Source organism: Myotis brandtii, unplaced genomic scaffold (genome assembly GCF_000412655.1).
Source record: "Myotis brandtii unplaced genomic scaffold, ASM41265v1 scaffold165, whole genome shotgun sequence".
Lineage (NCBI taxonomy): Eukaryota > Metazoa > Chordata > Mammalia > Chiroptera > Vespertilionidae > Myotis > Myotis brandtii.
The window spans coordinates 16,519,075-16,531,587 of NW_005356042.1; the positions used below are offsets into that span (position 1 = coordinate 16,519,075).

The 12,513-nt window shown below is 54.2% G+C and overlaps 1 protein-coding gene across 1 annotated transcript in view; it reads right to left on the reverse strand.

Moving 5' to 3' along the window:
• Positions 1–12,513, reverse strand: part of VAC14 (Vac14 homolog (S. cerevisiae)) — a 98,692-nt gene that overhangs the window by 58,673 nt on the left and 27,506 nt on the right. The window contains exons 10-12 of the mRNA XM_014536803.1: positions 11,989–12,052; positions 5,008–5,152; positions 4,678–4,743 (exon numbers count right to left, since the gene is read on the reverse strand). Coding sequence (XP_014392289.1) covers positions 4,678–4,743; positions 5,008–5,152; positions 11,989–12,052 — 275 coding nt within the window. The remainder of the gene's footprint in view (positions 1–4,677; positions 4,744–5,007; positions 5,153–11,988; positions 12,053–12,513) is intronic.

Consider the following 12,513-nt stretch of genomic DNA (forward strand, 5'->3'; position numbering starts at 1 on the left):
CGGGGAGGGAGAGTTCATCACAGTAAAAAGCCCAATTCCCCAACTTCTCCCTAAAGAACTTGTAACAACTGACAGGCTGTTCCGATGGCCCAGGATCTGGGCAGGAGCTTTCACTATCCCTTTACTGGCTTATTTTTTGTTCATTCCCATCCGAGAATATTTTTCCACTGATTTTTTTTAGAGAGAGTGGAAAAGGGGGAGAGACAGAGAGGAGAGAAACACTGATGTGAGAGAGCCCACACGAGCCGCCCACACGAGCCCTGACCTTGGCTGGGGATGGACATGCCTGTAACTGAGATGCGTGCCCTTGACAGGAATGGAACCCAGGACCCTTCAGTCCACAGGCCGATGCTCTATCCACTGAGTCAAAGCAGCTAGGGCTCCCCATCCCTTTAAATAATGGCCTATGAGGCAAGTGTAGACATCATTAATCCCATCTATCAAATCAGGGGGGTTGGACTCCCTGCCCGAGGTCCCTGGAAAGAAGGGGCAGGAGCTAGGATTCAAGCTCAGGTCTGGAGGCCAACTGCCTAGACCAGTGATGGAGAACCTTTTGAGCTCAGTGTGTCAGCATTTTGAAAAACCCTAAGTTCCTCTGGTGCCGTGTCACATATAGAAATTTTTTGATATTTGCAACCATAGTAAAACAAAGATTTATATTCTTGATACTTATTTTATATATTTAAATGCCATTTATCAAAGGAAAATAAACCAAAAAATGAGTTCGCGTGTCACCTCTGACACGTGTGTCACAGGTTCACCATCACTGCCCTAGACACTACGTTCAGTCAAAGGCAACCAGACTCCCTCCAGGTCTCCCCTAAGACTGAGATAAAAAAAAAAAAGTGCTACATTTTTGTTTGTTTGTTTGAAATAGTCTTTATTTTTAGAGCAGTGTTAGGTGTACAGCAATACTGAACGGGAGGCAGAGATTTCCCACATACACCTGCCCCTGCATAGCCTCTCCCATTATCACCAGCCCCCACCACATTGGTTATAATTGATTAACCTACACTGATGCCATCATTGTCCCCCAAAATCCATAGTTTACATTAGGACTCCTCCTCGTGTACGTTCTGTGGGTGTGGACAAATGTATAATGGCAAGCACCCACCGTTACACCTTGAGGATTTTAAATGAGGGGTGGGAGATCGCTGTGATTGGGAGTGGGTGGGGGTGAGGAGCGACCGGAGACCCCTCCCGGGCCAGCCACACCATCAGGAACATGGGCAGGACCTGTCCTCTGGGGCTCACGGGCAGAGCTCACTCAGGTGGCTCAGGCTCGGGAGGCAGCCAACAACCGCATCTTCCCGGCAGGGGGAGAAGGGGCCCCCCCACCAGCGTCCAGCAGGAAGCTCTGAGCATGTGCCCTGCATTCCACGCTGTTGAATCAGGGCGCACTTGGATCTTTAGCTAATGGGAGGATTTCTATTCTGGTGCTAAGAATATCAATTTGACACCTTCAAATTCTTTCTGATGAAAGGGAATTTCAGACAAAGTCTGCAAGGAGCAGGCGGTACTGAGCAAACAGACACTTATCCTGAACAACGGGAAAGCAGAGACAACTGAGGATGTCAGAAGGCTGTGTACTACTGAGCTGGCACCCGGACAGAAGGGAGGACCAGTAGCAGACAAGACATACCCGAGGGGCCAGGTGCTGGCGGGACTACGGAACCTGGTGGAGGGCAGAGCTAGGTCTGTGCAGCCCCGCCCCTCCCTGAGCCCAGCTCTTGCATCATTAACACCTGCTTACGCTCTGTCTCCTGAGGCCAGCGGCTCTCACCAAGAGCGAGAAGCATGTGCGTTAATCACAATTGTACCGGGAGAGAAAAACATCTGCAACAAGATGATGAATCTAATGTCTCCAGTATACAAAGAGCATCTAGAAATCAATAAGAAAAGTGGACAAAGGGTCTGGGGGCTAAAGGGAGACCTTTCTCAGAATACACGCCCCTTAACACCCCAAACAGAACTCCTCTCACGAACTTGTAGAACAAGAGGAAGTGGAAAGAAATGAGGAGGATACAATTAGACACGAGCGCCCCATCTCCCCAGCTGGTTCTGATGGGGGCAGCCAGGGCCACATGTGGTGACACACAGGCATGGTAGTTATGTGACTAAGGGAATGGGCTTTGGTTCTGAGTGTGCTCCACCGCTTCCCAGCTGTGTGCAGGCGTGCAAGCTACTTAACCTCCCCAGGCCTTCGTTTTCTGAACTGCAAAAAGGACGCTCCCACAGAATTGCTGAGGCCTCTCTCAATACTCTGAGTGAAGGGTGTAGCAGTCCCTGCAGAGTAATGGCTTCAGACAGTAAGCTGCTATTAGGAATCATCCAAGACGTGGGAAAAGCTGTGCCTCGAGGCCCCGGGTTGGACGAAGGACCTCGCAGGGACTGTTGTGTCCGTTAGACTCCAAGAGTCTTTAATAGGAACTCGCTCTCCCTCCCCCCCGGTTTGGCTGTGGTCTGATTTGACTGAATGAATGGCCTTCGGGGTCTTGAACCCCAGGGAGCTCTGAGTTGATATCAGGGCTGTTCTAGATATCCCAGGAGAAGGGGGACACTGTCTTGTTCATGGCAGGCTGTCCATTGCCAAGTACCCAGTAAGCCCTCAAAGTCGCCAAAGAGACTGGGCAGGGGACGCTTAGGAATGTGATTCTGGTGAAGAAGCAGGATGTGGCAGAATCAGGACTCACCACTGTTTACCGAGGTCCCAACCATTCCCTAGAGCAGTGGTTCTCAACCTGTGGGTCGCGACCCCTTTGGGGGTCGAACGACCCTTTCACAGGGGTCGCCTAAGACCATCGGAAAACACATATATAATTACATATTGTTTTTGTGATGAATCACTATGCTTTAATTATGTTCAATTTGTAACAATGAAAATACATCCTGCATATCAGATATTTACATTACGATTCATAACAGTAGCAAAATTACAGTTATGAAGTAGCAACAAAAATAACTTTATGGTTGGGTGTCACCACAACATGAGGAACTGTATTAAAGGGTCGCAGCATTAAGAAGGTTGAGAACCACTGCACTATAACCTCTGAGCCTCAGTTTCTTCGTCTGTAAAGTGGGAGGGGGTAGAGTAACAGTGTCTATCTGTGCCCAGTGCCTGAAACACCTGACTGATAGGAGGAGCTCAACAAATAGTCACCTGGAAGGTGACCTGGAGTGAATACAGACTTAGACCAAGATTTTCTTGAACATTGTAAACTTAATTCATTTTAATCTCTGCATGCCCCGTGACCCTAGCACAGGACCGGCACAGGACTGGTGCGGGAGAGCACTTGCTGGGAGAGTTGGAAGCAGCCATGGATGGGCAAGTGGGCACAAAGATGTGTGCACGGGTGGGTGGATGGACAGGCATGTAGCTGGATCAATGATGGATGGAGAAGTCGGACATCTGGGTGTATAAATGTGTGCTAAGTGGGGGGAGTGGAGGGATGGTGGGTGGGTGGGGTGAGGGTAGAAGAAATAAATACTGTCTGCATCTTCAGCTCAGGTTTAGGCTGAGGACAGCTGCCCTGGTACAGGGCCCCACACAAGCCTGGTACCAGCCCAGGGAGGTCCGAGGTGGCTTACTCCACAGAAGCTGTGAGCCACATCCCTCTCTTTCCCCCGCCCGCCAGCCTTGTCCACTCCCACGTTCCCAGTGGGCACTGTGGGAGCCTGCAGTCAGGGACCCACGGCCTCCTGGAGGACAACAGCTGCCTGGGCCCACAGCTGCCCAGGGCCTGGAGGAAGGAAGCAGGGGTGCGAAGGCGCAGCAGCCAGCATCTGACCTGCAGCCTGGAGCTGGCGACCTGGAGGAAGGAAGCAGCAGCCAGCATCTGACCTGCAGCCTGGAGCTGGCGTGGGGAGAGACGGGATGCCACCCTGGCAAGTGGCAATGCCCAGCTGCAAATCCTGCCCCTGAAAAAGGACTCACCTACCCTAACTCCCCGGAAGAGAATGCTGCGAGAATGGTGTGGGGAAAGGGGTGCGGCTGGAGGAGCCTTGAGACGGCAGAAGGGCTCAGAGCCCAGCCTCCCCTGCCCCCGCCAGCTTCCCACTCGGGGTTACTCTGCTGCCTGGACTCTGGGCCAGCCTCTCCCCTTTGCACCAGCAGCTCTTGGTGACCCCAACAAAGCAAAGCAGAAGGATCCAGCTTCAAACTTGAGGTCAAAACGGAGCCCGGCTGCAATGACTAGCACGACCAGCACTCAGAGTGCTCAGTGTGTGCGCAGCCTGGCACCGAGGCATGTTCTGAGAAGTATTTCATTCTCACCACCCATGTGCTCTTACTACCCCACTGAACATGGGAGAAGAGACGCAGGGTCGAGACGTGACTTGCTCGAGTGCAGGCAATGAAGCAAGGCCAGACCTAGCACTCGGCGCCTGACCCACAGTCGTGCTCCCCATTGTCACTCTCCACTGCCTTCCTGGGCCAGCGAGTTCCCTGTGCAGACTGGTTTCCTCGGTGCCCACAGAGGAGGAGTCCTTATTCTCAAAGCCAAGGGCAGCAAACACAGCTTTCCCTCTGCCTGGTGCATCTTACCAGGTATGAGAACAGGGCACTTTCTGGGTGTTGATTTAAGAGAACAAAACAAGCACCTCTCAGCTACAGGATCCTCCGTCATTCAAAGGGATGGCCAGGAAGCCACGTCACAGGGGAGGGGTGTGTGGACTTACCTCGTCGGATTCATCCGACAGCGTCTGCAGGAGGATGGGGAAGAGGCTGTCTGTGTGCCGGAACATCTGCGGAGCAGAGAGCAGGGCACCGTGAGCTCTCCCTTGCTCCAGGCCCTGGCTCAGCTCGGACAGGGTCCCCTGCATGGACCACCTTCCCCACCCCCGACACTGAAGGTTCCTCAAGCACCTGTCACCCCCTGCTTGTCAGGGTTTCTCCAGAGCTGCAATGACCCAAACCCGACCAAGCAGGGGCAGGCCCTTGAGACCAAGGTGGACCCGGAAAGCACCCCGGGCTGGAGCGACCTCGGGGCCCACGAGGCTGGGGCTCACCTTGCGGGGCGTCTTGATGTAGAGGTGGTAAAGCCACTTGAGGACGGCGATCCGGGTCATCATGCCGATGGCCATGTCGCTGAGGTGGCAGTTCAGCACCTGCACAATCCCGTCGAGGTGGAGGGTGACCGGGGCCCTCTCCGCGCTGGGGGTAAGACGGAGGAGTTGAGGCCACGGCAGCCTCCCCAGCAAGCCCGGCACCACCACACCCCGCACACTCAGAACCACGTCCTGCCTGCTCTCTGGGCGTAGAGTGCAGACGGCACACACCGCCGCCGGGCCTTCTCTCTCCCTCCTGAGAACCACACTGAGAGGAAGAGGGCCAGGCTACTGGGGCCCACCCACTCCCCCTTTTCTTGACCAGCACTAGCCTGGCGGTGACGGTAGGAAACCTCTCCAGTGTCACCGAGCTGGGCCCCCGCAGACCTCAGGGCTGGAGGCCGGGGAGCACCCTCAGCACGTTCAGTCCAGACCCTCTGTGGTAAGTAAAACCACCGTGTCCACAAAGCCCAGGAAAAGGCCTGATGACAGCCCTTAGCCCACAGCACCTTCCCAAGGCACCTGAGGAACATTTCTCAAGGGAGAACAGGGACTGTGGCTTTTGTCTGTCGTCCCCCAGGGCACTCAGCACAGGGCAGCCTGAGTGAGAAGCCTTGCGTTGCCCTGAAGCTGTGACATTCCCGTTAGCCGGAAGTCAGCCTGGCCTGAGAAACGCAGCTGTGCAGACCGTGCTTTGCTTCAGAGGGACACAGACTCCGGCCTTACTGGCAGAAGCCCTGCTGGTCTCCAGGCAGGGAGTCCCGCTGGGCAGCCGAGAAGGCTGGTGCTGCTGGGACATGGGCCAGAGGCCAGAGTTTTCGGGGATGGGGCCGGCATGGGCAGGAAACCCGAGGCTGCTAGGGAGGGGCTGCTCTCCACCGACGGGTTACACCGCACTCGCCCACGGGTGCCTCGAAGGGGTGACAGGGCCCTTTCCCGAGGACCAGGCCGGCCTCAGTTCCCGCCGTACAGAATGGCCTCCCGTGGTATTTCCAGGCGGCTCAATTATTCATTGGCACTAGGAGCTCCAGGCCTGTGCTTCCCTAACTCGCCTGCAGCTTCTCTGAAGCGCATTTGATGTGAATTCCTAAAGGGCACAGCTCTGAGCTTTGTAAGTGCTAAACGGAACTGCTACTTAATATGGTTTGATGATTCCCCATAGCGCTCGTTTCGGGGGCTACACTGGGCACTTCCATCCTCTGGCAGCAAAAGGCCTGAGCCTCTGGCCAGGGCTGCCACTGAGATTTCCCCGGGAGCCCCGAGGTGGGAAGTTCTTGGGGTCCCCCGAGGACACCCAGCATCCAGGTCCTTGGTGGCCTTAGACCAGCGGTTCTCAACCTGTGGGTCGTGACCCCTTTGGCGGTCGAACGACCCTTTCACAGGGGTCGCCCAAGACCATCCTGCATATCAGATATTTACATTACGATTCATAACAGTAGCAAAATGACAGTTATGAAGTAGCAACGAAAATAATTTTATGGTTGGGTCACAACATGAGGAACTGTATTTAAAGGGCCAGAAGGTTGAGAACCACTGCCTTAGAGGGCCAGGGAACTCCCGCACATGCAGACAGTTGGGGCGGCACCCGCGGGCTCCCACCACCCTCTCACTCAACCTCTTTCATGCTCACTGTCCAAGAGAAATACAGGGAACTCCCGCACATGCAGACAGTCGGGGTGGCACCCGCGGGCTCCCACCACCCTCTCGCTCAACCTCTTTCATGCTCACTGTCCAAGAGAAATACAATTGGAGCCACACATGGAATTTTATGTTTTCTGGTTTTGTATTAAAAAGTAAAAAGAAACAGGGGAAATGAATACATTTTAATTAACCCAATACACCCCAAATATTATCGTTTCAACATGTAACTGATATGAAATATAGAGGTCATTAATAAGGGACCGTATATTTTTTTCTTTGAAACCCAGCGCGTTTCATGGTGACTGCACAGCCGGGAGCCACGCGGGACAGTGGCTTCCGCGTGGACAGCACAGCTCCACAGCAGCAGGCTGGCAACTCATCCAGGGCTCCCTAAGCATTTTCTCTTTGTCTAACGACTTCCTAGACAGTCCCTCTCCCTGCCAGGATCCACTTCCTGTCTTATCTCCAAGTCCTGCTTTTCCCATCCTGCTGGCCCCCACTGGCTCTCTGCGGGGAGCTCCCTCACAGCTCCTCTCTCTGCCGGAGGGACCCTGGGCTGCGGGACTCCAGGAGCCGACACAGCCCACGGCCTCACCAAGGCAGGAGCTCGGAGGCAGAGGGGAATGAACAGAAACCAGCCCTCCTCCGCCCGTGCTTCCCTCACTCCCCGAGCCCGAGGTCAGGCCTGGTGAGTCCCTTTCCGCAGCAGGAGCGGCACGCTCTGGCTGCCGGCTGGAAGGAGTACCCTGTGCCTGCCCCATTCTTAGTCAAAATGACTCCCCTGGGAGGAGGGGCCTTGTGTCTACTTTCCTGGGGACTCAGAGCTGCATGGTGTAACAATGGCATTGTCCTGAGCTGCTGGCGGGGAGTAAGGCAGGGCCAAGGCCAGCTCCCACTACTCCACTCGCAGTTCAGGCCCCGTGGTGTGTATGAACCTCGGGCTGGGGGTGGGGGAGATGCAGGGCTCTGGTAACAATGAGGAGGACGTGGTACTGGAAATGGTAACTCACGTTTCTTGGGTAAACACTCTGTCAGGCACTGTGCTGAGCTCTGTACCTGCAGAGCCTCACTTCCCTCAGAGGCCCATACAGTGTTATTCCCATTCTGTAGACCAGGAAGCGGAAGCACAGAGACATCAGTAACCTGTCCAAGGTTACACACAGGAAGTGGTAGAGCTGGCGGTCTGAATTTGGGCAGTCTGAGTCCAGGCTGGCCTTCCTGACCACACGGACCCCCTGCCTGAAAGGGCCAGGCTCAGGAGAGTCCATGGTGGCATCGCTTCCATCTGTCCCCTGGCAGGGGCAGCAGGATGGCAGCCCCACGTGTGGAGGAAGAAAGGGGCTGTTACACACACTCTTTAGTGTATCTTCTTATCAGGAGGGCAGACGAAGTCTCCGTGAGGGAGAGGGGACGCTGGGGAAGCTGGTGTCTATGGGGGACACCCCAAGTCTAGTGATCCCCAGGCTGGACGGTCCTGAGATGCTTCTGGCCAGCTCAGTGTCTCTGAGGGCAGAAAGCAAGCACCAGCCCATGGTGGCATCTCCCTCAGGTGCCCTTTGTCAGGGCCAAATAACCAAGGGAGGACTTTAAGGAGTCTGTATGCGAACTGGCATAAGAGTCTCTGACCCTTCTCACAGCAAATGCCAGCCACAGCACACCTCCCAGACATGGGACCTTCAGGCTGCTGGAGGGGGAGGCGTCAACCACACCATGTAACTGAAAGGACCTCACAGTTCATGTAACCGGATCCTTCAATGCACAGATGAGGAAACCGAGGCTGAGAGAGGCACCGAGAACTCCTTTCTCAGCTGGAGACACTCTCCCGGGTGTCACTTCCGTGACTGGCTGGAGGTGCAGGTCGAGGGAAGCAGGCACACACCGGAGACTGATCTCGGTGTCAGGAAAGGGAGAACTGATGATCCCACCTGCCTCCGAGGCGGCTCTGGGCTGCTGTGTGCTGGGCTCTGAGCATGCTCAGTGGGGAGCGAGGACTCTGCAAAGCGGGCCCTTCCGGGGGAGCATATGCTGCGTGGCGTGCTCAGCCCGAGCTGCTGGGCTGGAGCCCGACATGGGGCACCCCTGCCCTGGTTTACTCCGTTTAAAATACGTTTCTGCGTGGGTTCCAACAAGTCTAGACCAATCACTCTTGGGGCTCCTGAGTTATTTCAAGGTGTCTGCAAAGCCCCACTTTCGATGAGCGTTTTTTCATGAAGCATCTCATAACGAATGTCTTGCTTGTATATGTGCTACAATTTCCAAATGCATGGTGCTGCAGTGGCTATTAAAATACCTCTTTACTGAATAATGCTTCCGATACTGCCTATAAATAATGGTAAATTCCAGTGGTTCTCTCTGGGAGGCAGCACTTTATTTCTGTAATGTCTAACTCTTTATAGCGCTCACATGTCATATCTCAAAAGGAAGATAAAACTAAAAAAAAAAAGAAAAAGAGGAAAAAAAAGAGTTGTTTCTATCTTTTTTCCAATCAGCAGATGCTAAAAGTTGGGAAGCACAATTTCTAGATCCAAGTGCTTGCCTAGTTTATGTGCAGGGCCCCCGGCTTTACAGGGACCTGAACTGAATGTCCGACGACCCCATGGCCCTCAGCATCAGAGCAGAAGCCTGTTCACATGGCAAAGCCGTCCAGGGCTCCCGTGTCAGGGAGTTGACGGGGCCAATGTGCAGAGCTCCTGCAGCTCTCCAGCCACGAGCAACAGAGGTTACTGCATGGGCTCTGGAGTCAGACAGACCAAGCTGGAGTTCCAACATGGCCACTAATTAGCTGAATGACTCTGGGCAAAAGTTAACCTCTCTGGGCCTGTTTCCTCATTTGTAAAGTGGGGCTAATAACGAGGTTCACATAATAACAGTTCCAGCAGAAAGTGTAAAGTGCTATCTGTGGGCCAGGCCCATCCTATGCTCTGTACACGGCTCAGCTCACTTAAGCTCAGGCCTTTATGAAGTCGGTGCCATCATCACACCCAGTCTCCAGACGAGGAAGCCGAGGCAGGGAGAGGTCAAGCTGTTTGCCCAGAGCCACACACCAGGCAAGGTGGAGTCAGGATGTATGCCTAGAAAGTGGGACTCCCCTACGAGAGAGGAGGACCTGCCTGGTGCAGTGAGAGAGAGAGAGAGAGAGAGAGAGAGAGAGAGAGAGAGAGATATGTATGCAGATACACGGACTCCCATGGACTAGGAGAGTGGTCGGCAAACTCATTAGTCAACAGAGCCAAATATCACAGTACAACGATTGAAATTTCTTTTGAGAGCCAAAGTTTTTAAACTTAAACTATATAGGTAGGTACACTGTTATTAACTTAATCAGGGTACTCCTAAGGCTTAGGAAGAGCCACACTCAAGGGGCCAATGAGCCACATATGGCTCGTGAGCCGCAGTTTGCCGACCACGGGCCTAGGACAATCCCTGTAGCCTAGGTTACAGTGACGCGTCTGCAACAGGCCCCTCCGCTGTCAGTTTGTCCTCTCCCTCACCTATCCTCCCCCGGCTGCCAGAGGGTCTTCTAAACCACAGGTCTGTCCCTCACTCCGCCGGTACTGCTGGCTCCCACAGCCCCCAGAACACAAGTCTATGTCCTCTGTGGGACACTTGTTTCCCTGCTTCTCCATCCAGATCTCTCCCCACATTCCAGAATTCACCCCCCACACCTGCCCCCTTAACCGCTCTAGGCGATGTTCAGAGCCACCTTTGACAGAGCTCCTGACTGGCCCTCTCACTCACCTGCCCCTCCTTCCCACTTGGGAAATGACACCACGGTATCCTGATCTGGCTCAAGCCCCAAACCTAGAAGTTATTCTTTCTGTCACTTCTCTCCTTTCACTCCATCCCACTAGCAGATTCCGTTAGTTCTATCTTCAAAACAGATCTCAGACCTATCCAACTTCCTCCCTACGCTGCCACCCCTTCAGGCTGAGCCTCTAGCCCTCCTGACCAGTCTGCACACTCCCGAATCCTTCCTACGTGAGCTCTCTGCACAGCAGCCTGGGGATCTCCTGTCCCTCCTCAGCCCTAACATGCAGATAATAACACCACGGGCCCCATGGGATTTAAACGTCGGCAAAGTCTAATGATGTGACACAAAGTAGCCGGCACGGCAAGGGCTTAGGAAGCACGCAGCCACCGAGTGTTCATCCCCGTCAGCCACCATTCCAGCCGCAGCTCAGGCACTATCGCTTGCCCCCAACACCGGAGTCCCCTGTCATAGCAATCACTACCCTTTCTGGCAACTTCCTGATTATTTCTCTGCCTCCCCACAGAGAACCTCAAGGTCAAAGACCATGTTCAGGGGCAGTATCTCCCCCTTGGAATCTGCAGGGCTGAACACAGGCAGGTGCTGGAGCGCATGACAACTAACTGAAATGAGTGAACGAAGGATGCTTACTGGTTTGCTTGAACAACTTGCGAATGGTCCTAGGAGTAGTGCGTGTTTATAATCAGAACATGCACACTTAGAAAACAGACACAGGGTCCTTAGAGAGAAGAATAAATGGAAAATGATGTAAAAGGAGGAAGATCCTAAGGGTCTGGGGAGAACAGAGCCTCCTGGGATTGAGTGCATTTTTCCTTCCAGAGGGACTGGTTTTCCAGGCCTGAGTTCAAAGGGAAGAAACCCTTTGCAGGAGAATCGCCATCCACTCCGGCCCCACCAGTGCCAATTCCACCCAAGGAAAAAGCGAGATGGGCCACGTCCTTAGAGTTACTCCGACAAGGACAGCACGGTGATGATTCCTTCCCTAGGGGAATGCCATCACCCTGCAGACTAGGGAGGGGGCTGAAGGAAGGGAATGATCTCAATGCTTGGCCTGCACTGCCCCCATGTGGAAGGCTGTGCAATTACACCGACCCAGGAGCCTAAACGAGGACAGCCCCTGCTGCCCACACAGTCCATGTCCATGCACTTGGACTCAACCAATTACCGCCTGTAATCCAGTCTGTCTTCAAACAGCCTTCCCATGTCAGTCTTGTCAGCCCCACATTCTCCTGGACAAGCAAAAGGTGCTGGGCAGCGGTGTCTGTAAGTGTCCTACTGTAGTCACCACATATTAGTTATTCTTCTGACCTCCAGGAGCTTCTAACCCCCACTCCCCTCCGACAGCTATCTGTCCATCAGAGCTGGGTGGGGTGGGCTTTCTCCGTGTCTCAGATCCCCTCACCAGGCACCTCCTGTGCCCATAAGTGGTGGCCCCACGCAGTTTGCCTCGGGTCTTCACTGCAGTTTCCTGCACCCAGAGGGTCTAGGCTGCTGGCTTTCCACAAACACCTCTGGCTGAACAACCCACTCACCTGGCTGGAGAGAAGACACTGATGCCACTACTGAAGCTGGAGTCACAAGACACATCGGGGCCTCCTGGGAGAGCAAGAGGAACAATGTGTCATGCTAAAGGCTGCTGGGGTCTTTCGAATGAACAAGATCCCGGTTATAAAAACACAGACTCTCGGTCCCCCACACCTTGATTCCGGTCCTTGACAAGGAACATGGCTCTGGAGCCCTGAGGACCCAAGGCCTGCTCATGCCCCAAAGCGTGGGGAGAGGACCCATGCTTGTACGAGTTTAGGCACGTGACCTCGCAAGGAGAGGGACCAGCACCGGACACATCCGGGGAAGGTCAGAAGGGACTTCTGGCCCGAGGGCATGGATGTTAAACGTGACTTCTGGGACGCTCAACACCGTTAGCCACCAGGTACATGTAAAGCAAAACTGCAACGAGATGCCATTTCACACCCACGAGGGTGGCTAACATACACGAGAGGTAACAGTAACACCTGGGGGTGAGGACTGGGGAAACTGGAAGCCTCAGACACGGCTGC